The sequence below is a fragment of the Phocoena sinus genome, chromosome 2 (genome assembly GCF_008692025.1).
Source record: "Phocoena sinus isolate mPhoSin1 chromosome 2, mPhoSin1.pri, whole genome shotgun sequence".
Classification (NCBI taxonomy): Eukaryota; Metazoa; Chordata; class Mammalia; order Artiodactyla; family Phocoenidae; genus Phocoena; species Phocoena sinus.
In genome coordinates this window covers 108,818,689-108,844,229 of record NC_045764.1, presented here as the reverse complement: position 1 = coordinate 108,844,229, position 25,541 = coordinate 108,818,689, and the positions used below count along the sequence as shown (strand labels likewise).

Sequence of the window (25,541 nt, the reverse complement as noted above, 5' to 3'; positions counted from 1 at the left end):
TTTTGGCTGCGTTGGGTCTTCGTTGCTGCACGTGGGCTTTTCTCTAGTTGTGGCGAGCGGGAGCTCCTCTTCGTTGCAGTGTGCGGGCTTCTCATTGCAGTGGCTTCTCTTGTTGCAGAGCACGGGCTCTAGGCACGCAGGCTTCAGTAGTTGTGACACACAGGCTCAGTAGTTGTGGCTCGCGGGCTCTAAAGTGCAGGCTCAGTAGTTGTGGCGCACAGGCTTAGTTGCTCCGCGGCATGTGGGATCTTCCCGGACCAGGGCTCGAACCCATGTCCCCTGCATTGGCAGGCGGATCCTTAACCAGTGCACCACCAAGGAAGTCCAGGACTTTTATCTTTGAAAGGACAAAGAGTACGAGAGTGGAGGATAGGCAGAAAATTCCATAGGATGTCATAGGAATACTGAAAGTGAAAAAGTATTACATTGTGCTTTCATGAGTGTGGTCATCAAAATCACAGACTAAGCAAAGTCATCTAAAACAGAATGCTTTACTTAGCAGTTATTATTTCAAAGAGGAAAGAGTAGACATCTGGAGACTTGTTAACCTCCAGAAGTGGTAAAAGTAGAAGAGTGTGGTTACCTCACAGATGAGAATTTCATTATGGATTGTCATCTTTTTGTGGTGTCTCTGGCTCACTCACAGTGATTCAGCCCCCTCTTCCTTCAGTTTAAATTCATGTGGATGTGGATGATTGATAAAGAGGCAGCCACAGCATTTTAGCCATAAAGAATGAAATGGTTGGAATCAGGACTCACACAGACATATGCTTGGGAACCATGATTATTTAATGTGAGATTTCTGAATAACCATTGCAATAAGCAAATCACTTTTTGAATACTGACATTATGTATGTAAATGACATATAGTTTTAAGTCTTTTTTCTCTCTCATGAAACCTATATAATTGAACATTGGAAGATTTCTGCTGCTTAAGATTAGAATAGCTGTCCAACATTACAATATTATATTAAATCGAAGAGTGGGTTTTTAATATTATAGTTAGATTGTAGATTTCATCTAGCATTTAAATTTTAATTGTTTATTTTTAAAATATTTATCAGTGTTAATGATATATTTAATAAAATATAGAGTTTATTAGGACTAATCTTTTGTTCCACTTCATGTTTGTTTTTCTCTGGACTTGCACCTACAGGACATCAGCACAGTTTATCAGATTTTTCCTGATGAGGTACTGGGTTCTGGGCAGTTTGGAATTGTTTATGGAGGTAGGTTAATTCACTAAGTATTTTTATTAATTTAAAGTTTTAGCATTTTTGTTTAGAAAAGTAATATCTCCAAGAAAAATATAAAGGACCTATATGTAGATACATTTTTATGTATGTCTCTCTGTGTTTGACCTCTTTAGAAATTTCTCTTGAGGTAGTCACTAAATGGAAATTTGGTACCTTTCTGTTTTGAAAGAGAAATTTTTCTACTACTAAATATCAACAAACTTTTGCTTAACTATCGACAAACTCTATACACTATACTGGTTAAATATTGGTTTATTTAGACAAAATATTGAGAAACAAGGCAGCTATAATCATAAAGATTCCTTTTCCTCTTAGCATATTTGATCAGAATGCTATAGAAGTCCATTCAAAAATTCTTTAATTCTAACATCTTTAATAATATTATGTATTTTGGTAAGGTTTGCATTTTTTACATTTTTGAAGTAAAATACTGAATTTTTACCTTTTTCTTATTGTCAAGCTATTTGGTGAATTTAGTTAAAACTTCTGCTGTTTTTGATTCTAGCCAGTTCAATGACATTTTTCAAGTCTTTAAGAAAGATTTAATATCAATGTTTCACCTGCCTTATAAAATGACATCATAACTTTCATTTCCTTAATATAATCAGTAACAGATTATCTTTTTTTGGTGAGGTTAGGGTGCTCCGAAATAATCACAATGTCTCATTCAATATTATTTACCATAGTATAATATTGTGCTTTTTATTTAAAAGCTAATTAAATTCTACTCTAAAAGTAATTTTGATTCTTACAAAATGCACAGATTTTTTTTTGATAGAAAATCTAACAAGTCAGCAACCATTGTGCTTTTTGTTAAGGCATAACTATATAATAGAGGAGACCAAGTACTACATAGAAAATTCTTCTGCAGTGTAATAATTGCATGCAAAGAAATCATGGTATATAAAGAATAGTAAATATACATAACTGCATATAGTGTGGAGGTGAAACAGGGATAAGAAATGAGGTTAGAGAAACCAGCAGGTGCCAGGTAATTGTAACATACAACAGTGAAGGAGCAGGCATAGGAAGAGGCCTCCATAAGCTGTGACAAAGTGAGAGAGTGGCATGGACATATATACACTACCAAACGTAAAATAGATAGCTAGTGGGAAGCATCCACATAGCACAGGGAGATCAACTCAGTGGTTTGTGACCACCTAGAGGGGTGGGATAGGGAGGGTGGGAGGGAGGGAGATGCAAGAGGGAAGAGATATGGGAACATATGTATATGTATAACTGATTCACTTTGTTATACAGCAGAAACTAACACACCATTGTAGAGCAATTATACTCCAATAAAGATGTTAAAAAAAAAAATGTTACGGCGGGACACATATGGGATGAGGCAGATAAGAACAGTCACAGAAGAGTGGTCAGTTGCCATAGTGACAGAAGCATAGAGACAAAAGAAGCTGCAACCTTGAAGACAGTAGATGCAATAAAAGTCTGCATTGGAATAGAGATTGCAGCGAGTCAAAGAGTTAAAAAGTGATGTGAAGAAAGTAGAGAACATGAAAGCAAGACAATAGTTTTGTCAGTTGGGAAGGGAAGTATTCTGGAAGGAGTTGGAAGGAATAGTGAAAGTGGGATGTAGGGGAAAGGAACGCTAGATTTACACCAAATGTAGAAATAATGGAATTTCAAGTTAGTTTGTATGTGACCAAAAAAATGAGTAATTAGGTTCATTTTCGAATTCAATTAGCATTCCTATATTCTATACCTTCTATAATCTAGTAGTGTAGGAGTTAAAAGCTTGAGGGTTACCCTGTGATTCCCTAGAAAACTTGCTGTGAGAATTAAATGGGATGTGATGTACGTAAAGGGACTGTCAGGTGATGACAATGATGATGATGATGATAATTCATATTTTTGAGTGTGTATAGTTATCTGGGCACTCTGTGTACTGTACGTATCTTATTACACCTAATTCTCACAACCCTACCATTGAAGATGAGGAGCTCAGAAAGCTTAAGTGATTTGCTCAAGATCATGAAGCTAATAAGGGACAGAGCCAAGACTTTTATTCGTTCCATTATAACATACATTCGTTTTTTAGGACTTTAAAATTATACTTTTTTTTTGTGGTACGCGGGCCTCTCACTGTTCTGGCCTCTCCCGTTGCGGAGCACAGGCTCCGGACGCGCAGGCTCAGCGGCCATGGCTCACGGGACTAGCCGCTCCGCGGCATGTGAGATCTTCCTGGACCAGGGCACAAACCCGTGTCCCCTGCATTGGCAGGCAGACTCTCAACCACTGCGCCACCAGGGAAGCCCTAAAATTATACTTTCTTAAGGAGAGGACTTTTGCCCGTGGTATGAATATTTTATATATCAAGTAGCTCAATATCCTGTTTCTAAAACATGTATTTTACAAGAAAATATCAGGCTGTTCATGCAAATAGCTTTTAATGTCCTAATTCTTTTGTGTTCTAAATTGTAGCTAATTTTATAGTGCATATTTGATGTAGAAATGAAGCTAAGAAGTGAAATCTTTATGGATATAAGTCGGTGCTCATCAGAAATGTTAATTTATTCAGTAAAGCATTTTTATAATTCCAAACGGTTTTTATAAATTCTGGTATTCTTTAATAGAGATGATATATAATAAGATTATGCTAATATTTCTCTTTTTTATTTTAAAGGAAAACATCGTAAAACAGGAAGAGATGTAGCTATTAAGATCATTGACAAGTTAAGATTTCCAACAAAACAAGAAAGCCAGCTTCGTAATGAGGTTGCAATTCTTCAGGTACTTTTTTGTTGTTTATGTAGGGGCTATAAAATGTCCCCGCAACTTCTGCAAAACAAAGAAAACTTATCCAAATATCTGTGGCATAGATATTTAGGAACATTTTAAAATAACTGAAAAGGCAGATCCAGCATCAAACTGCAGCCTGTGTAGTATCTTTCCTGAGTCTAGGCAGCATTTGTTTTTTTTCTATGTACTTAATTGTAGGTTTTAATGTATTATTAATTCTCATTAAATGGGTAATGTTTCAGCATTTGCTCATAGTGGGCACACTGCGACCATTTTGTTTTACATTATCAATGAACTTGCCTTCATAAACATTCCTCCTTTATGCTGTGATAATTATATGAATTGAGTACGTAGCTGTCAGCATATCAGGTAAAAGAGTAATACATGTCCGAGAATACATGATCTTGATCTTATTAATGTCTTCTTTGTGTCTCACTGTAAGCCTTTTATTTAATATTGAGACTGTTCCTTAACTCTTCTCATTTTTAAAGCCAGTCCCTTTTTAAAGCTAGAGTTTGTTAATAAAAGGTATTATGTGATATATATAATTTCTATAACTATTAAAACTTTTTCTGCAGATCAAAAGGAAATGGAGCAGTTGTTTGCTAAATGTGGTCAACCTAGCTATCTAGTCTAGACAATTTAGACCATTGAAAGTGCTCAGTTTTATATAACTTCCATAATTCTCTACTTGTCATGCAAGCTGATCATAATTTCTAATTTTTAGTTTTATTGAATAATTTTCATTTGAACATTGCTAGCAAAGCAAAACAGATTACATTTCTTCATTTATTGTTTCATGTAACTGCCATTTATTGAGTTTATACAATAAAATGTTGAAAAAGATATGATTTCTGCCATAAAGGAGCTCGTGTGTACAGACAACTGAAAATAATTGCTGCTGTACATAAAAAATGACATAAACTTTTCTGGGACTCATATTTTCTAAAGATGGTGTTCTTGTGCCTTTGGACAACTAATGTAACACAGAGAACTACCACAGTGTTCTCTGCTTTCTTGGAAGAAGATAACTACAGATCTTAAGCTGACAATTCATAGATTCATAGCTTAGTCCTTGCTAATCAGATTCTTTTTTTTTTATTATTCTTAATCTGGCTGCATTGAGCTGCAAATGACATCTTTCCACACTTGGACCCTGCTGTCCTGGTCTCCACCCTCACGTAGTGTCCTGAAGGCAGACTCCTTTGCAGCTTGCCACAGTTGGCATAAGGATAAGACATTTATCCTTCCTTTCAGGACATAAGAGGAGTTTCCCGGTTAACATGGATGGTTATATCTTTCTACATTTTATTGCAGCTGCAGAGGAAGGTCTAATTTTCTGTGTATAGCCCTTTAATTGGCTTTCCTGAGCCTGTCAACACATTATCAGCTGCTGACTCTGTAGTAAGGTAGAAAAATAAAATACACCATAAACCGACTCCATCTCCTTTGCAGAAGAGTAGCTGCAATCAACAACTGAGATGCAGTAAACATACATTTGGCAAAAATTCCATTGTAATGTGAAAAAAGAGTTTGCTTAGGTTGAAAGTCAAATTCTGCCCCTTGAGCATATGACGAGCTTGAGCAGCTCTTATATTATGGCCTGAAATCTCGAGCATCCTCATCACTTATCACTCGTCCCCATTGTCCCCAACCATATTTCACTTCCTTCATCAAACTCATATTTATTGAGTACATATCATGAGCTAAGCACTGTTCCAGGCTCAGTGGATACAGTGGGGACAAAAACACACAAGTCCTTCCTGTCACGAGTCTTTAAATTGTATTACTCAGGCTTACTTCTAGTCTGATGTTTGCAACATACTTACGTGTAGAATTTTTAATTACAAAACCTGTATAAGGAGTCTTATTAAGGCTTGGCATAAATATATGAGGTTCAGGAGTTCATACTTTATCAAAAGTTGACATTTGTTTCAAACTTGTTCCTCAAAAATTACTCTGACCTATGTCCTCTTTTTCCCATGACACTTATCATCTTCTAGCCTATTACAGAATTTCATTTATTATATTTGCTGTGGGTTTCTTTCCCCATCCCCTCCCCCAGCCCCTCCACTGGAATATATACATTTCAGGAGGGCGGATATTGTTGTTTTGTTGTATCCCAAACACCAGAGACTGTTCCTGACAAACATTAGGTATTTAGCCAATATTTGTTGAATGAATGTTTGTTGAATTAAAATTGTACAGAGACATCATCCTGTCACATAAGAAGACATATTGATACATAGTATCCAACCAGGTAGCAAAAGTCCAGACTCTATTTTCTATTAATGGTTAATTGGTTAGTTAAGAAGGATTGTGTGTGTTTCATTCTTTGAAATCCCTCATTCCCCTGTTTTATATTGCTTATCAAAAGAAAGAACTCATTTTTTGAACCTGAAAAGACAAAATGGTAATGAGGCAAGCGATAAGGGAAGGGTTCTGACTCACTAAGTGATATGTTCAGGAAAAGTACCATGATTGAAATTAGCTGAATGGTGGGAAAGGTTTTCTTTTACTAATCTTGAGGAACAGAATTCTGTCCCTCTGGATATAAAAGTGATAACCAGAAGCATTTGGTATTCTCTGCCCTGTGGTCTGTAGCTTATGAAAGCTGTTTTCCTGGCTTATGGTTAAACCTGGAGTCTGACAAGTTCTGCCCCATCCCTTTCCTTTTTCTGATGCTCCAGAGGGGATCAAGTGGGCCGAAATGGCTGATGGGAGAAAATTCCCCTCATGCAGTTCCGTTAGTCTTCTGGTCGAATTTTTATTTGTTTCTGTTTTTATAAAAAAAAAAGCACCTTAGCTTATAGAAAACTTCAAAGTTGTATAAATGCAGAATGTGTAAAAAAGTAGACTTCTTTCTTTTTCTATTTCATCTTCTTTACGTAACCTATGTGAAGGCTTTCCAAAGTCTGATTCAGTCATTGGAAAACCAAGCTCTTTAGATATTTTTGAATAGTTGGAAAATTAAGGCAAGTGTGAATCTTTTGGCATAGTTATCCCTTATTTATATCTTTTCGAGTAGCTATTTTCATTATCTCTAAATGCTTCATTATTATTATGTTTCAGAAGAATGTTAATTAATGTAGATGTTAAACTTGGTTCAAAAATTCCCAGAAGATCCTATTTATATTGTTATTTTAAAAGTTGTATCTTGATTTTTAAAAAGGTAAATTTGAAATTACTGTTTTTTCTATTCATGTCAACAAAATAAGAATAAAAAGATAGTTTACGATTATTAAGGGTAATAATCTGACTTTTAGAAGTCAGTAAAAACTGACTTTTACAAGGAGGTGCAATTACATCTTAGAAGGCTTAGAAACTTAAAATCTAAAATAAGTGATGTGGGCGTGATATATTTAATATAATTTATCAACACAGGCTTGTTCGGTCTAAATTAATTTTTATTTTCTAACATAGTATCACAATGCATAAAAAGCTTTAGGATAATACTTAATTGATTTACTATTATTTTTAATTGATTTACTATTATTGAATATAATATATGAATATTATATTCTATCTGATTTGAATATAATTCTATATATTCAATTGATTTACTATTTTGAATTTAATTCTAATTGATTTACTATTATTTTTCCTCTTTATCTTAAATATCAACTTATTTATCTAAGGAACAATACTAGAGCTTCTGTTTATAATACAGTATATTAAAGCATTTTGGAATTGTAAAGATGCTGAATACAAAATGTAGGAAACAATATGTAAGAATTTTACAGGCCATCAATTCAGTGTATCCCCTTGCACTTATCTCCTGAAATTCCCCCATCATTCTTATTTCTCTGTTGTGTGGCAGTCCTCTTCCCATTTTAACTTTAAAACAAAATAACAGCAATAACAAACTGTGAGCTCGATATGTCTGCCACCTCTCATAACTGCAGCACGTTTTATATTGCCACACTTCAGATTTCTGCTCTATGCTACTTTCCATTCTTATTCATAAATTCCTTTCTTTGATTTCCACACCTCTCTTAAAATACAAGGCCCTTTGGTCTTCTACCTCTGCCCAACTATCACCCTTTGGCTATATTTTAGTCTTTAGACTAGTTGACTAGTCTCAGTCCTTCAACAGCATTGATCATTTGCTCCTTTTTAAATCTCACTCCTCACTTCATCCCTGCACTTATCAGGCCCCGTTTCACCTTCCCTGCTAGCTCCATCCTTCTTGAACTTCTTCTGTTCGTCTAAATGATGTATGCTAATCTGGAACTCATCCCAGAGTGAGCTCATCCACTTTAAGAGAGTTGTCTGTCATCTCTCATTCCTTAATTTATCTCTTGAGCTCCGTTCTTTCACAGACACTTCAGTCTCCTGTTTCTGACCTTAGGACATCTCCACTTCGCTGTGCCAGTCTTACCCAAACCAACCAGCCGAAAACCAAACGATTATTCCTAATGTCTTTCCCTGCAAGTTATTCTTTCCCTAATTTTGTCTATTTTGCCATCATTCTTCCAGTTTCTAAGCCTAATATCCTTTACCTTCAATTAATAAAAATATTAAGTCATTCAGCAGTACCCTGAAGCACTTCCTTCTTTGATACAAAGCGATTTACTGGGCCTCTGGGTCATATAACAATGAATGAAACCTTTTAGGATGTTTATCATCTATTTGAGCAGATAGAGACAAGTAGCTACAAGTCAGGATAGCTGTGGAAATATCATATACTTATAGCTGATTCACTTTGTTATACAGCAGCAACTAACACAAAAATGTATAGCAATTATACTCCAATAAAGATGTTAAAAAAAAAAGAGTCATGGATTATGACAGAAGTCAGGGCATTGGAATGAAGGATTACTTCAAAGAGAAATATAGCATTGGTGAAATCTTGAAAGATTCACTGCCTTTTGGTAACCAAAGAAATGTTGGAAAGGGTCATTAGGCTGAGGGGCCACCTTAATAAAATAAATATACTATGAAATGTAAGTAGAAAACTAGATCATTTTAAAAGAGTGGCTTCAAACCATTTCATGTGTTCTCAGAAAGAATTCTAGAAGCCTTTATTTCTGCTTGTGTATTTTTAAGTTGACAGATAGAACTATTTTGTCAGAAGTTTAAAGAATTTTAATTTTGTACTGTACTGAAAATATTGATATTTGAAAATGAGCTGCTATATAACTTATTTAAATATACTCATTAGAATCTAAATATCAGAAACATTTGATATTTTTTAACAATAATTTAAAAAATACATGCATAGGCTTTTTAAGCAATAGTTTATTTTACAGCATTCCTTGTTTTCTTTGACTACGTAACACTTTTCCCACAGAACTGTATTCCAATGTAATGTATTTTTATACTTAAAAGTCTTTTACTGGTCCCCCTTTCATACTTATTTGCAGTAAACATAAGTATATATTTTTAAATTTCTTGATTACAACACTAAATGTTTAAAGCATTCTCCTGGATGAATTTATCATTACAGTTATTATTAGTAAACCCTTTATCCAGCAAAGATAATTATTCTAAAAATTTTGATCTATGTTTGTTAAACATAAAAAATGAAATGTTGCTGAAAATACATTATTTAATGAGATTTTTAAAAAGTTAGTTCATAAATTGGTGGGTGATTATTACTTATTGTTTGAGTTAAACAGAGTTCAGCAACAACTTTGTTTTTCTAAATTGTAGGAGCCCAGCTGTAAGCCCTCCCAAAACAAGACAAAACTATCCCAGTGATTTATCTTCGAAATTCATCCTCTCTCTTTTAATTCTCTCTCTGTTAATAAATCTATTAAATGCTTCTCTAATTTTGGTGAAAGCATGAATTAGAAACTAAGTTGCAAAAGAACTGATTTCCAAGTTATTAGGGTCATTCACTTCATATCAACACAATGTTTCAAATTTTCCTTTTATTTTTCTCCCAGACAATTTTCTTCCCCATGGCAAGGTACCCTAGTAATATTTGGAATGTGTGAGAAGCATGCCTTCCTTTTGGAAAGTGGAAGCAAAATTATTCTGAAAGGCAACTTGGGCTTGGAGAATTTGAAGACTGTGGGGATTTTCTCAAATAGATCTGTATTAGAAGAATATTTATAGACTGTTAAGATTCATTCATTCATTCAAAGTATAGTTACTGAGTACTCACCATGTTCCAAGCAGTAGAGACACAAATGTAAACAAAGCACATTTTCTTAAAACTATCCCTCTGCTCACATATCTTTAAAATCTTCTGGTACCCCAAAAGTATGCCTACCATAGTTTAGAGACTGCTGTGAAAGGACAGAGTACGCTTAGGTAAGACTGGGAAATGGCTTTCATGTGAGTTCATAGAGAACCTTAGATATTGTGCCAAGTCAACTGGATTTTATTATGCTTTGGTGTTTGTGAATTATTGAAATATTTTGAAAAAGAAATTGTTATGATCAGATCAGTATTTGGGGATGACATATTTTAGAGAAGAAAGTTTAAAGGCAAGAAAACTTTCTTAGAAGCTATTTTCAGCTAGTTGTGACAGTCAAAATGCCCCCGTTCTTGTATAAATAAATAATTACATTTTAGGCTCTAATTAGAAAACTATGAGGAGGAAGAGTTTGTAGAGTGGCTGCTCATTGTTCCAGATGTTACAGCTGTCTCAGAAGCTTAGACCTGGGGGGAAAAATTGGGCATTGGGTGCAAAAGAAATCAGAGAACATGTCAGAGTGATACCTTTAAAGGCAATGGAACCTCAAGATCAGGAGGGGATTTGGTAACACAGAACAACACGGTGGCGGTACATGAGCTTAAAAACAGAATAAGCTGTAAGGAAGAAGTTCTTCCAGCTAGGAAGGCGAGGAATCCAAATTGTCAAGGTGGATGTCATAACAGGTACAGAGGACACTGCAGTGAGAAGACTGACAAGGCAGCATTCGAAATCCAGACAACATACTCAAATGCACTCTGAGAGCAAAGTGAGGAGGCTTAAGTAGCGTGGCCCCTGAAGCACACTAGTTAGAACAGGCAGGACAGGTCCTAAATGGATTTGAGTCCAAGGAAAGCATTGAGGCAATGGATAACATAGAGTTTAGAGAGCCTAAGTTCTGGGGTTAGACTGCCTGGGTTCTCACATCAGGCTTAAGAGTCTTAGGAGCTTGGATAGGTTACTTGAGTTCTCTGACTCTCACTTTCCTTATCCAGAAACCTTGAACAGATGTTATAAGAATTGAGTGTGATAATTTTGTGAAATTCTTAGTGCCTAGCATATAGTAAAGATTCTGAACTTATACTACTAGTATTGCCACCACTAAGTTGTAAATCTAGCTCCTAGGAACAAGTTCAAATAACTTGATATTGAGAATTTCCTAAATAGAGAACATAGAGACACATAATTTCATTGTAACAGAGAACACAGTTGACTCAAATCCTGGGGTAAAGCTGAACATATATACATTAACATTTGCCTGACCTCTGGTAGACACTCAGTAAATATTTGTTGAACAAATTATTTAGCCACAGCTCAAGGAAACAGAGGGATACAGAATCACAGAGCATGCCAATAAGACAATAAAGTATTCCTTACCTTAATTCCTTTTTTTTTGTTGTTTCAGGCAAGGCTTTATTTGGAACCCCTGCTGCAGCAGGGGGGGAATGAAAACAAGCAACAGTTTCCCTTGCTCGCTCCCCAAGGCGGGTGCAAGTTGGTTCCTTATATGGGGTGAGGGCAGGGATGTATCCAGTGTTCAGCCAGAGGGGTGCGTAGGTGATTTACCACCCCTTAGGTAGTGTTGTGTGCAGGGGGCATGCACAGTACCCTGCTTTTGCTCCCTACCCCCTGCTTTTGCTCCTAGCTCTTCAAAAGTGGCAGATGGGTTTTTTGGTCTCATTGTATCTTTTGTCCAGAATTTGCCCCAACTGCACATGCATGCATTCCTTTTTGACTACAAAACATGGTAATTTGGGCTTCCCTGGTGGCACAGTGGTTGAGAGTCCGCCTGCCGATGCAAGGGACACGGGTTCGTGCCCCGGTCTGGGAAGATCCCACATGCCGCGGAGCGGCTGGGCCCATGAGCCATGGCCGCTGAGCCTGCATGTCCGGAGCCTGTGCTCCGCAACGGGGGAGGCCACAGCAGTGAGAGGCCCGTGCACCGCAAAAAAACAAACAAACAAACAAAAACAAAAACAAAAAACATGGTAATTTATCTTCACAGAGCAAGATTAAATATACATCTTGTAAATACCTGGCTTTGTTCTCTTAGTCAAAAAAGACGATCAAGAGTAGGTGGAAAAGAGGTAATCATGATAGAAAACCAGAGAATAATATTGCTAAATATATGAGTGGGAAAATGAAAATTTGCACAAACTGGTGATTTTACTTAAATCATGAAAGAGTCAACTTTTCTTTCTCTAGAAAAAATATGCAAAATTTGAGTTCTTTCTCTTTTGTGTGTACTGAGAGGTTAGTTTATACTTCTTTTGTTTCATCTTACATGTTCATCATATTTCTTCAAATATTTTTCTTTTTTATATTACTGCATGAAGAATTTTAGTGAAATTGTTTCTTCTGAAGACATGTTCTGCAGCTCTAAAGTAATCTTGTTATCTTCTGCACGTTCCAGTAAATAAAGCCCACAGATTATGTGTATATATATCTAAGATAGAGGGAAAAATAAAACAAAGATCTATTATAAGGAAAAGAAAACAAACTTAGAAAATTTTCTGAATAGGTATTGTGTTCCATAAGAAGTTAGTCATAGTGAAAACTTAGTGTCAGAAGGTCAGGTTCCAGTCAAAGCTTTTCCATGTTTTGGCAACCCTCTTTTTGTTTCCTTAATTATGGCTTAGAATTCGTCTGACTTGGTGTGCTTGCTTCTTCACAGGAATGTTTGGGGGGGATTAAATTAAATAATATATAAGGTGTTTTATATATATTTTTTTAATTATTTATGTATTTATTTATTTGGCTGCGCTGGGTCTTAGTTGCGACACACAGGATCCTTCTTTGTTGCAGCATGCAGGATCTGTAGTTGGGGCAACTCTTAGTTGTGGCATGTGGGATCTAGTTCCCTGACCAGGGATCAAACCTGGGCCCCCTGCATTGGGAGCGTGGAGTCTTAGCCACTGGACCACCAGGGAAGTTCCTATAAAGTGTTTTTTAAATCAGTGTTTCCCAACATATTTTTGGAAGATCATGTCTTTTGAGTTCCTTCATGGAAGAGGGTGGAGGTTAAGATGTTCTCATGAAGACAGTTAAGAAAATATTGTGTACTACAACCAGGTCATCTACATCTTGGAAGTGAATAGTCTTTCACTTATTAAAGATTCTGAGATGCCACATAATTAAGAACTTATTTAATTTTGATAATATGCTAGTTAAGTGCCACAGAACCCTTACACAAATGTAAGATATCACAAACTGACCTTTTTGCACGTAATGTTCTGTCTTCTAACCTGTACAGTAGACTGTACAGTAGACTTTACATGGTCACTCCAGTTCCCAATATCCAGTACTTAAGACATCAGAGAGATTATGTGTCTACACAGGTCATTTAACCTTATAATAGAATGTTATGCTTTCTGGGGTGCTGACATTTAAATATAGTAACTGGGCTACAGTGATATGAATTGTTAAAAGTTACACTTTAAGTCTAACACCAAGGTAAGATGGGATTCATGTGTTCATGTTTCCAATCAGGCAGGTTAACAGGAAATAAAAATGTTTTCCAGATGTTGTCTCCATTGCCATGCGTTTGTAGCAAATAGAAAAAAATATCCAGATATTTGATCCATTTTTTAACTTTTATGTACAGTAAACACACCTTGACCTACAAATTCCAATTTCCTTATTTTAACATGCCATTCTTTTAATTCTTGCCTTTCCGCTAAAAACAAACAGTAATGGCATAGAGGAAAGGGGGTCACACTTCATGGGTAGAATGTTTACTAACACTGATTTTCTTTAAAAGGTAACAATCAGTTATTAATTTTCTGCCTTTGAAGCCTTTGCTGCTTGTTCTCAAATATTACGTCCTTTTGCCTAAATTCAACTTGGAACTCCAGCCTTTGTCGGGGGCTAGAGGATAGATACTAGGATGCATACAGGATCCTTGCTGTGTAAGGGTCTTTCTTTTGATAGAAATCACTCCCTCGACCACCAAAAATTATAGTAACAATTTCACCCATATACAAACATCAATGCCAGTGAAACCTCAGTGTATGTATGACTCTAGATGGTGGGCTTAGGAATCTAGATTTTGCTTTTTAAATTTCTCATTCATACCTCTAACCTGAAAGCTTCCTGGTGATGAGTAGAAAATATCACATATTTTTATACTGTTTCTACCTACTGAAAAGTCAAGAAAGGCTAGAAACATGAGAGATGATGGAAGGGTTTTTTAAGTGTATTTTTTACATACTCCTCCCTCTGCATTCGGTCTCTTCTCCTTTAGTAAGGAAAGGAGAGGACTCATTCTATTTATCATGTGTCTGCACAGCCCTGGAATCTAAAGCTAGATTAAAGCATTTCCAGAAGAGGTGAAGTGCAGAATGACTGAGAGGGTTGTATATAGGTTTATGGATATATGTGAATACAGAAGTTTTATATCAGGTGTCACCTGATTTTTTTTCTTCCATGCAAATATTGAACTGGTCCTTTAAAAAAAATTTTCTTGCTCCACTGTTACTTAATAGAATGCAGAGGACTTACAGCTAACTTAAGATGAAATAATGGTAAATTTCGCATTATAATCCAGCCACCTAAAAGTTGACTCCCTTTCTTGATATCCAGACACAATATATGTATTGTCATTAGCAGTCAATGGAGATGCTTCAACTTATTTCTTCCACAAAATTTTGAACTATTTAAACCAGGGTCAATCTGAGCTAATTAGTGCCATACAAAAAAAGTAACATTACACTCCAGTTCTGATGGATGGTATAGGCAGACAGTTTTTACCAGGAATGATCTGGTCATTTCTGAGTTCTCAGAGTCTAATAGGTTAAATTTGGTTGTGGCCCCATTGATCTAAATGTCAGCCAGTGATACCTATTCACAGGAGGGTGGATTGTTACATCTGGTCTTATTGAAGTAATATCGGTGCATTTATTCCTCTGACAGTATATGTTAGCTTTATTTGGTTCTAGGTTATTATCAATGTGCATTTCTAAAATTTTACAGGTGAAATTTCCCCCAAAAATGCTACCTCCAAAAAGATAACCACTAGAGTATGAGCCTATTTAAATTGTAGGGTTTTTGCCAACGGAACATGAAATAGGGATACGTTCACATGCAACAACCAAACGATCTCCATCCTCATGTTATATCAGGAGGGCTCTCACATGGTGTAACACAGCCCTCACCTGTTGACTTCACAGTAGAGGCACCTCTGCCATCACTGAAGTTTAAAAATACAGCACAAGGGAAGACAGGGGAGGACAAATTAGAAGGTGCAAGTTTGTGGCAGTTCATACTTAGCTTAATGTAGCCTCCTTTAGGTGAAACACAAAAGGAAATTTTCTTTTCTGCCACTTACTTTAAATTCCCAGTTATCAAACTAAAGAGAGAAATTAGGAGAGATAGCTGAGTTTACTGTATCAATTTGGGTATTATCTTTCGCAAGTCTTTTTATAATTATCTGCTCTCTACACGATGACTTTTCAGCATCTGTCAAGGTACTGTTACACACTGTGTCCCCTTCATAAGGCATTAGGTGATTATGACTTCTAGGACCAGTAAATGAAGCATAAATTGTAAGAGACTGTGTTTAGAAAATTCATAAGATGGTATGTTTATCCCTCATCCGGGAATGAGAATCAACAAAGCCGTTGCCATGGTGCTCTGCCTCCGAGAAAGGCACCTCTCTTCCCCACCCCCATTGCTGTGCACCACTGTGCTGTGGTATATTCTTCTGTCTGCTCTGCATGCTATTTAGAATTTAGATCCTGGATTCTTCACTTTGAAGTTTCTTTCTTTCTGTCCCAGTATGACCTAAACCACTTAGTTGTTTGATAGAAAAGTAGTCAGAAGTTCCCACATTAAGGCTGAATCCTAAATAACCTGTTGAAAAGATACATTGATTCTAATTTTTCTCTTTCCTACCTCTCATATGTTTGAGTATAATAATCCTGAAGGTAGAAGAAAGGGAACACATGACATTAATTTATCACAGCTAAATATATAGAATGAATTTGCAATGCTAGATTTACAATAAAGCAAAACTATTAGAATCAAAGATTATAAGTACAAACTAAATATTCCTTAATACAAATCCAAAAAAAAGTAACATAAAATAGAAGGCATGCATAAACTAAAATTTTTAATTAAATGTTTTTGTAAAATATTGCTGCTTTTATAAAGTCCTTTGCTTTTAGTGACTAGTTTCCATTAATTACATAAGAATTCTCTTTGCAATTTGAGTCAGGAGAATTTTTGTCTTGATCTCCAAATGGCATTTCCTCCCAGTCTTCGAAACAACTTATATTCACCCCATGGATATGTCATCAATCTGTAATGTGTGAATAGACACTATTCTTTCCTATATTTGACCAAATGTTTCATTTCCTGAAAATTAAATTACTTAAATGCAACAAACAGATGGTCAGAAAGTCCTGTAGTAGCTTACTCTGCCATGAAATTTATTATCCAAATCCCTGAGCTAGGCCTGAGAAGTTAGCAAAACTTCTTTCTGAACTCTACTATTCCACAGTTGATGTTACAGTCATCAAACCATTTTTAAGTTAATTAAGTTACTTTAGACTTCAGAAGGGAAATGTTGAAAAGCTATTTCATATTTTATATACAAAATTAAAATTGTGAACAAGTCACATCAACTACTTTGGTTAAAGCTCATCTTAGAGTTGATCTTAAGGTATTAAAAAGATAATATGAATCATACATGATAGAAAATAGTGACTTTAATTTTTTTTCTATCTCTAGTTTTCAAATACTATCTTCTCTAGGCTAAATAAATGCTTCTTATCAGTATAGTAGAGAGAATTTGGATGATGAAGGCATGATTCTTTGTATTCCATTTTCTTTTGTTATTGTCAAATGTAAAAACAAGTTTGGTCATTTGGTTCAGTGCAAAAAAATTATGGGTCTTGAGTAGGCATCTATGATGGCCTTGTCTCAACCATACATAATAAACCCAAAAAAATATCAACTTATTGTATATCAGCTATACAGAAAAAATGAAGTCATTTTGCTATTGGAAAGATTTTTCAGCTACCACTCAATGTATTCTTTAGCAAACCTATAAAACATAAAGGTTTTGGTAAAAGACCAAGGGCCAATTGCAATGAACATATGAGTTTAAACTTTTCTAAGACACTTTTTTTTACCAGTTGTGTATACATGACCTTTAGTTCAATGCATTCATTGACTATACTTTTTTCTAAAATATATACCTAACTATATTCAAAGTCCTATACTTTTTTCTAAAATATATCCCTAACTATATTCAAAGTCCTTTATCGAGAAATAGAAAAATTTTCCCTTATCCTTTTCATAAAGATGCTGTTAAAGGAGAATTGTACAGTCCTTCAGAGTCTACAGGGAACATGGCACAAAATAATTGACAGTAAACAATCTCAATCTATTCCATACTTTTGGCCTAGAACATTTTGGGAATATACCAATTAGATAAGCACATGTTAAAGTCCTACCTTCTGAATAGGGGCCTCTCAAGTCTTCTTGTTGAGTGGTGGAAAGGAAAAAGGAGTATACTGACTGAAGGACTTAAGTACCACTAGGAACTCATATGCTTAGAAAAATACAAGTAGAGGCGCATGAGGGTTGACATTGTGCATATATTCGAATAATTTAGGTAGGAGAGATTCCTGGTCATCTTCTGACTCTCCCCCCAACCTTCACAGCCTACGACAAGAGCAGCAGAAGCAGCAGGCTGAGCCACTGCCACACCACTTGTGTCCTCCCCTGCCCTCCTTGGGTCCTGGAGGTCTCACTCCTTTAACTTTTGTCTTCTCCTTCACGCTCTAGGTTTTCCTATCTAAACACAAGGGACCTGCTTGCTTTGCTGCCTACTTCTGTTGGTCTGCTCCTTTCCTATTCATTGTTCCCACTCCCCACCTAGACAAGGCCTTGGCCAATTAAAGAAGCTAAACTCCCAAGAACACTGAGTGCTTAAAGTTAGAGTAAATAGAAGAAAGAATCAGTTAAGAAGATACTCAGAAGAGGAAGGTATACTTATCACATCTCATAGTGGACTTGTCCCGGGAGAATCATGACTCTGGCAGGACTCTCATGTCATCCTTAAAGCTTCTTCTGTGATCACTGATTTAAAAGAGGACAGCTGAGATGCTTGGATACCCAGAGCCTGGTGGTCTGTCTAGTTGTTGTGACAGCCTGGGCACAGGTTCAGGTATGAACCATGCTGTCACCGGTCTTCCATACTGCGTATCGAACAGATATATGGAGTCATTAATTAGAGTCTCCCACCTAAGGATCTGGCACTCCCACAGTGGTCAAAGCCAACCAGCTATCTGGTCCTATTGGTAGGCAGTCGGGACAAAGAAATTTAATAGTGACAGTGTGAGCTTTGTTAATCCCACAGTTGTCCCATGTACTTGAGCTCTGACCAGGAGAGAATAACTCTGGGGACCTAGTCTATCTGAAGTAGCCAGATTTGACAGTTTCAAGAATAATCACTCCAGCCCTCAAGAGGTGAATGGCCATTGGGTGGGTGTGCAGGCATCTCTCAGACTACATTCAGTACCTTGCTATACCATGACCACATTATACTGCATGATTGGGCACCAAGGCCTCAGAATCAGAAAGACCCATCAGATGTCTCGGGTGGAGATCACAATTGCCAAAGTAGTGGAAGGGCACCCAGAGAGACAGGTTATCATCACGGGAGCTACTGCCAGCCACAGCCGTAGCTCCATGTTGAGTTGATGCCAGGCTCTCTATGCCGATGAGTAGCATGGAAGACATGACAATGCAGATTCACCCACGTCCCCTCTACTGCTCACCACCCAGCATCTGTCTGTGAGGTCTGAAGAGTGAACCATTTCAGGTTTCCAATAACTAGTGGAATTTTCATTTTACATTTAATTTTATTGCTCGCTGAGATTTTTTTCCCCTAGAATAAAGGATGCAATTTCTTCTGCCTGTTCAGCTGTTAGCACATTAAAGTTAGTCCCTATTTTTTTCTTTTGGTAGTTTTTATTCGTGATGATTTTTTTCCCCATTTTTCATTGAAATATAAGTGGAATATGTAATAGTTCTTTTAATGTTAGGATTTTTTGTTGTCATGTGCAGAAAAAAAATATTAAAAGTCAAATGATCAAAGGCTTTTGTTGATGACCCCAGACCAACATTCAGACTTAAGCATCATTACAAGGGCCCATCTAATGTTAAAAGTAACTTTACTTGACATGTGTGACAACCTGTCAAGCCAAATTCAGCCTATCATTATTGGCCATTACTTTATTGTGGAAATATTTATTGAGTGCTTGAGAACCATGCAGCACTACCACATAGCATGGTGTCCTGAACAAAACAGGGCTCAATAATCATTTCTTTTCTGTTTTCATGGGGGTCTTTACTCTGTGTAAGAGCTTCTGGAGCAAACTAGAGCAGCCTCCAAGAGCAGAGCAGTGCCAAAAGGTTTTGACTAACGTGCTTCATCAGTGCAGTCAGATGTACTCCATGAACATACTTCACCTTGTCTACCTTAAATTTCTACGAAGTGTGTAGAGATGGCCTAGTAAACTTATTTAGGACAGTATGCTTAATATTGGAGATGATCCTAAGAAATTACAGATTTCTCAGTATGGTATTCTAATTAAAACCTAATTAGCAATTCACTGTGCTGGAACTTGGATTTGTAGCATAGAAAAAAAAATTCACTATGCACAGAAAGTAAAGATGTATTTTTTGGATACATTAGAATTTCAAAAATATAAGGCAGCACATGTGGAATTTAGAGGTGTTAAAAATCTTAAGTGTGGGTTTCTCCACAGCTTTAAACGTGAACAGTTTTGTATAATCAGTGAGCTTGCCAAACAGTATCAAAAAACTCATTTTCTTCAAGTGCTTTATTTATCTTTAATAGAACCTTCATCACCCTGGTGTTGTAAATTTGGAGTGTATGTTTGAGACGCCTGAAAGAGTGTTTGTTGTTATGGAAAAACTCCATGGAGACATGCTGGAGATGATCTTGTCAAGTGAAAAGGGCAGGTTGCCAGAGCACATAACGAAGTTTTTAATTACTCAGGTAAGAAATCAATTAGAGTCAGAAAAAAAAAGGTAATATCTAATATCAAATGTTATCACTGTTTACCTAGAGCTTTCTACCCTTGTTGTTTAGTCCCTACCTCCCCAGTCTAAACTACACTTAAAAAAAAAAGTTGCAGTGGCTTATCATATTCTCTAATTTATATCTGTAGCATCCAGCGTTCAGGATACGTACCAAATGAATAATGTGTGTGCAGGCTCATGTATTAAAACTACTCATGAAATTTTTAAATGCACAGTGACTTGAGTCCTCATTCTTTGAAAATATTCAGGAATATGTATCCTTGTTAGATATCATTGAATTCTTTTATCTACACCTGTTTTGGTTGCTATATGGATACCATAATATGATACTTTTTCCATTAAAGTTTCCTTAGAAACCTGCTGTGTTAATTAATCTAGCTCATTTCAGGAACTGGAGTATAAAGAAACTCAGCCATTCATTTTGAGGTTTCTCTTGACCCTCTAAATTTATGTCCTAGTAGAAAACATTTTGAAATAAACTTTTAGACTAAAATAAAATGATTTTGATGATTTTTTCCTTTATAGATACTTGTAGCTTTGCGTCATCTACACTTTAAAAATATTGTTCACTGTGACCTCAAACCAGAAAACGTGTTGCTAGCATCAGCTGATCCTTTCCCTCAGGCAAGTATGAAAGCCTCTCAGCAAAAAAGCCAGCCCACAGCATCACTGGTTCCCCTGCAGCATTCTGTCACCCTTTCTCCTCAAAACCTTTGTTTCAAGTCTCACCTGTCTGTTTTCATCCATTTGTTACCCTTCTTATATTGTGGGGACTGCAGCTTTGTCGCTCTGCATCTCAGCTCAGCCTGCCTTAATAATGCACACTGAGCCTCTCGTTGGGCTTCTGCTTCTGTCGTGTGGACATCCTGGAGAACTGGCAGCACTAGGTCAATGCTGGGAGCATTGGCCTAAGAGGGAGACACTTAAGAGTCCCAGGGATGCTACCAGCTCTCTAATGTTAGGCAAGATATTGCAGTTCAGTGTTGTTCTCAGGGGCAAGGAAAAAAGTTTCTTCTTTTCCTCAACTCAGAGGATGCAAAACAACTGGATCTCTTCCCAGGAGCTGTCACATCTGAAGTGACTGAGGTGGCTGTTCTGCCCTGGCTCCCTGATACCCTCAGGTCCTGGCTAGGTGTCCGTGCAGAGCTAATTTTGAGGAATATTGTGGATGGCATGATGCATCCTTGTGCTTATCCTTCAACCTTTCCTTATCATAAGCCCTTGAGTTAAATCCATCAGTTTGCATGATGTTTTCCTGCCTGGTAAAACACTATTACCCACTTCTGTGTATACATATTTTCACACTTATCTCTGGTTTTACAGAGGAGGGAAGGAGAATGTTTAGATGATATTTTTATGAATAAAAGCATACTTTTGTATCAGTACCTAAACCACTATCTTCAAGTACATAAAATGGAAAATAGCTATTCTACCGTGAGAAATCCATACAATATATGTAAAATATTATAATTGTTTTTTAGCAGTTGTGGACTAAGACACACAGTTTGTGACCTTACTATATCTCCAAACCATTATTATCAACAGGTGAAACTTTGTGATTTTGGTTTTGCCCGGATCATTGGAGAGAAGTCTTTCCGGAGGTCAGTGGTGGGTACCCCAGCTTACCTGGCTCCTGAGGTTCTAAGGAACAAGGGCTATAATCGCTCTCTAGACATGTGGTCTGTTGGGGTCATCATCTATGTAAGCCTAAGTGGCACATTCCCATTTAATGAAGATGAGGACATCCACGACCAAATCCAGAATGCAGCTTTCATGTATCCACCAAATCCCTGGAAGGAAATCTCTCATGAAGGTAATATCTTCCATTCAAAAGTGATAATGATTTAATCATTGTGTTATATTATTAATTCAGTTGTGAATTTTTAAATTGATAAATGCTTATTGCAAATTGCCCACTAAGGCAGGGGCACAAATTTATTGAGGTGGATGGAGCAGTAAAGGAAATGGAGACAAAAATATCTACTGGTAAAAAGTATATGTATTATAGAGAAATTGAGAAATACACATTAAAAGGTAAATGAAATAAAGAGAAACTGTTAATATTTGGTGTATTTCCTTAGAACTTATAAATGTTTACACATTGATATAATGGTAATACTTGATCTTTACTAACAGTACTCTTTTATTTACTATATGCCTATTTCCATGTTAAGCACTTTTAACTTATTATGGGCACAAGAACCTCATGATATTGATATTTTAATTGTCACATTACATATATTAGTATACTGCATTCTTTGTATACTGTTTTCCTGTATTTGACATTAGAGCATGTATAATATTTTATACATATTGCCTGCTATTATATTTTTAGGTTATTTCTATTTGTTCAGTGTTAGATAACCTTTATGTATAATTTCTTATATGTATCTCTGATTCTTTTTTTTTAGGATAGATTACCTTGGCAGTGTTGCATTATTTAAAATTAAATTCTTCTTAATAAATGTTTCCTTCTTAAAGGAAGAGTGGTAGATAGTTTTAAAAGAAGTGGTGGGGCAGTCAGGGCAGTGAAAATGGCTCACTGCATTCTTCAGAAAGCAGTTCCTGGGCTTCCCTGGTGGCGCAGTGGTTGAGAGTACGCCTGCCGATGCAGGGGACACGGGTTCGTGCCCCGGTCCGGGAAGATCCCACATGCCACAGAGCGGCTGGGCCCGTGAGCCATGGCCGCTGAGCCTGCGCGTCCGGAGCCGTGCTCCGCAACGGGAGAGGCCACAGCAGTGAGAGGCCCACGTACCGTAAAAAAAAAGAAAAAGAAAGCAGTTCCTTATGAACGTGCTTTAGAGTTTATTTAAATCACACACACACACACACACACACACACACACACACACACACAAAATGTGAAGATAGGTTTAACTATTATATCTATATTTCAAGTGAGAACACTGAATCAAAAGAAGTGAACCACTTTGCAAAATCACAAAGCTAGTAAGTGGCAGAGCCAGAATTTATACCCAGATGTTCTGAGCGTACATTCTGTAACCACTGGTCCTGCTTCCTTTTTAGTTTTCAGGCAACATCTAGCTCTAAGTTTGTTGAGATTTTCCACCACTTAAAGAGGCAAATACATTCAAGATAAATATCTATTTGATACCTGTTATTGCACGTGGTGGTGCAGAAATTGGAAAAGAGCATGTATAAATTGCTTGGACAATTAGTTCTTAGACTACATTCATATTAAATGGCACAATCCATCTATTATCAGAGCTTTGAGTTACTATTGGCAGCAACCTTTTTAAAAAAATTGTATTGAAGTATAGTTGATTTACAATGTTTTGTTAATTTCCTCTGTACAGCAAAGTGACTCAGCTATACATATATATATACACACACACACATTATATATCTATATACACATTATATATCTATATATATCACATTACATATATATACATTTTTATATTCTTTTCCATTATGGTTTGTCACGGGACATTGAATATAGTCCCCCGTGCTATACAGTAGGACCTTATTGTTTATCCATCCTATATATAATTGTCTGCCTCTGCTAATCCAAAACGCCCATTCCTTCCCTCCCCTCCCCTCCTTGGCAACTACAAGTCTGTTCTCTATATCTGTGAGTCTGTTTTTGTTTTGTAGATATGTTGATTTGTATCGTATTTTAGATTCCACATATAAGTAATATCGTATGGTATTTGTCTTTCTCTGTCTGACTTACTTCACTTAGTATGATAATCTCTAGGTCCGTCCATGTTGCTGCAAATGGCAATATTGCATTGTTCTTGATGGCTGAGTAACATTCCATTGTACATATATACCACATCTTCTTTATCCGTTCCTCTGTCAATGGCCATTTACGTTGCTTCCATGTCTTTGCTATTGTAAATAGTGCTGCTGTGAACATAGGGGTGCATGTATCTTTTCGAATTATAGTTTTATCTGGGTATATGTCCAGGAGTGGGATTGCTGGATCATATGGAACTCTATTTTTGGTATTTTGAGGAACCTCCACACTGTTTTCCATAGTGACTGCACCAATTTACATTCCCACCAACAGTGTAGGAGGGTTCCCTTTTGTCCACAACCTCGCCAGCATTTATTATTTGGAGACTTTTTGATGATGGCCATTCTGAGTGTGAGGTGTGAGGTGATACCTCATTGTAGTTTTGATTTTGTCAACAACCTTTAACATCATTTAATTAGTTGTAAATCATAGCTAGGTGGATATATTTTGAAGGAATCTGTGACCTTAAAAAGAACTACCATGTAGCCAAAGGATTAAAGAAATATTTAGGTTAATTCAATAGAAAAAAGGGAAGTGTAATTCTTTTTCTCATCCAGGAGGCAGAAAGGAGAGAATTATCAAATAACCTTGTGACCTAACCTTGTCAGGGAACATTACCTTTAAATACAGTTAAAGGTATGTTTGATATCTATAATCTAGAAATCCAGTAGGATAACTTGATTTTGTTACCACAGTGCAAATCTGAAATATCTCGAAAGCCAGTCATACATTTTCCTGTTATGCGAGAATAGGAAATTAAGAAAATAACCTTCACATTAAAAATTTTTTTTCTTGCAGTAGTGGAACAAATGATGCCCACTCTCGGAAATATGCTGGCCTTCTGTGTAGATAGAAGCTATAGATTATGAATGTTTAATTATCTCTAGTAATAGAAACCAGAGGCATAGATATCAATAGCTCAAGAAACTCTTGTTGGGAAACCACAGTATACATGCATAAGTAATATGAATGTAAAGGGCAAAACATAAAATATCCTTCAAGTTTTCATAAAATGCCCTTGAAAGTTTGTTGGGGAGATGAGTTATATGAACTTGGGAAAATGATCATTTATTTCCTTGAATTGTTAGCTTGGTATAAAATCAGGGTCTCCAAGTTCAGAGGAGGGAGAATCACTGTGGACTTGACTAGTCAGAATTGCATTTTCAGGGGAAATGGAACTTAGGCCAGTCACTGAAGAAAGAAAAGGAAGAGATACAGCGTTTTACAAAGAGGGAATACATGGGATTATTCAAGGGGCATTTATATTTGACCAGAAAGAACACATTTTACTTGGCTATAGATATGTCTAAGCACTAAAAATGTCCTGCCACTCAGACAAAGTGATGTGGAAACCAGCTCAGGTAGAATCTCCTTCTTCTAAGTGACTCAAGTATCAGTTTGGGGGTTAACTGGCCTCTCTTCTCAGTATCTTTTTCTAGTTCATCCTTGCCTTTGAGGCACAGGAGTTGTACTATTTGCTAAATGAAGCTCAGATGGCAAATGAGTTACCTACCTGCTGGTGTATGAACAGAGGTGTATT

At 36.5% G+C, this 25,541-nt stretch overlaps 1 protein-coding gene across 3 annotated transcripts in view; it reads left to right on the top strand.

Moving 5' to 3' along the window:
* Positions 1-25,541, top strand: part of PRKD1 (protein kinase D1) — a 335,003-nt gene that overhangs the window by 291,181 nt on the left and 18,281 nt on the right. For all 3 annotated transcript variants that reach the window (XM_032623527.1, XM_032623529.1, XM_032623528.1), the window contains exons 12-16: positions 1,157-1,229; positions 3,901-4,007; positions 20,033-20,194; positions 20,764-20,862; positions 21,784-22,051. In XM_032623527.1, the coding sequence (XP_032479418.1) occupies positions 1,157-1,229; positions 3,901-4,007; positions 20,033-20,194; positions 20,764-20,862; positions 21,784-22,051 (709 nt within the window). The remainder of the gene's footprint in view (positions 1-1,156; positions 1,230-3,900; positions 4,008-20,032; positions 20,195-20,763; positions 20,863-21,783; positions 22,052-25,541) is intronic.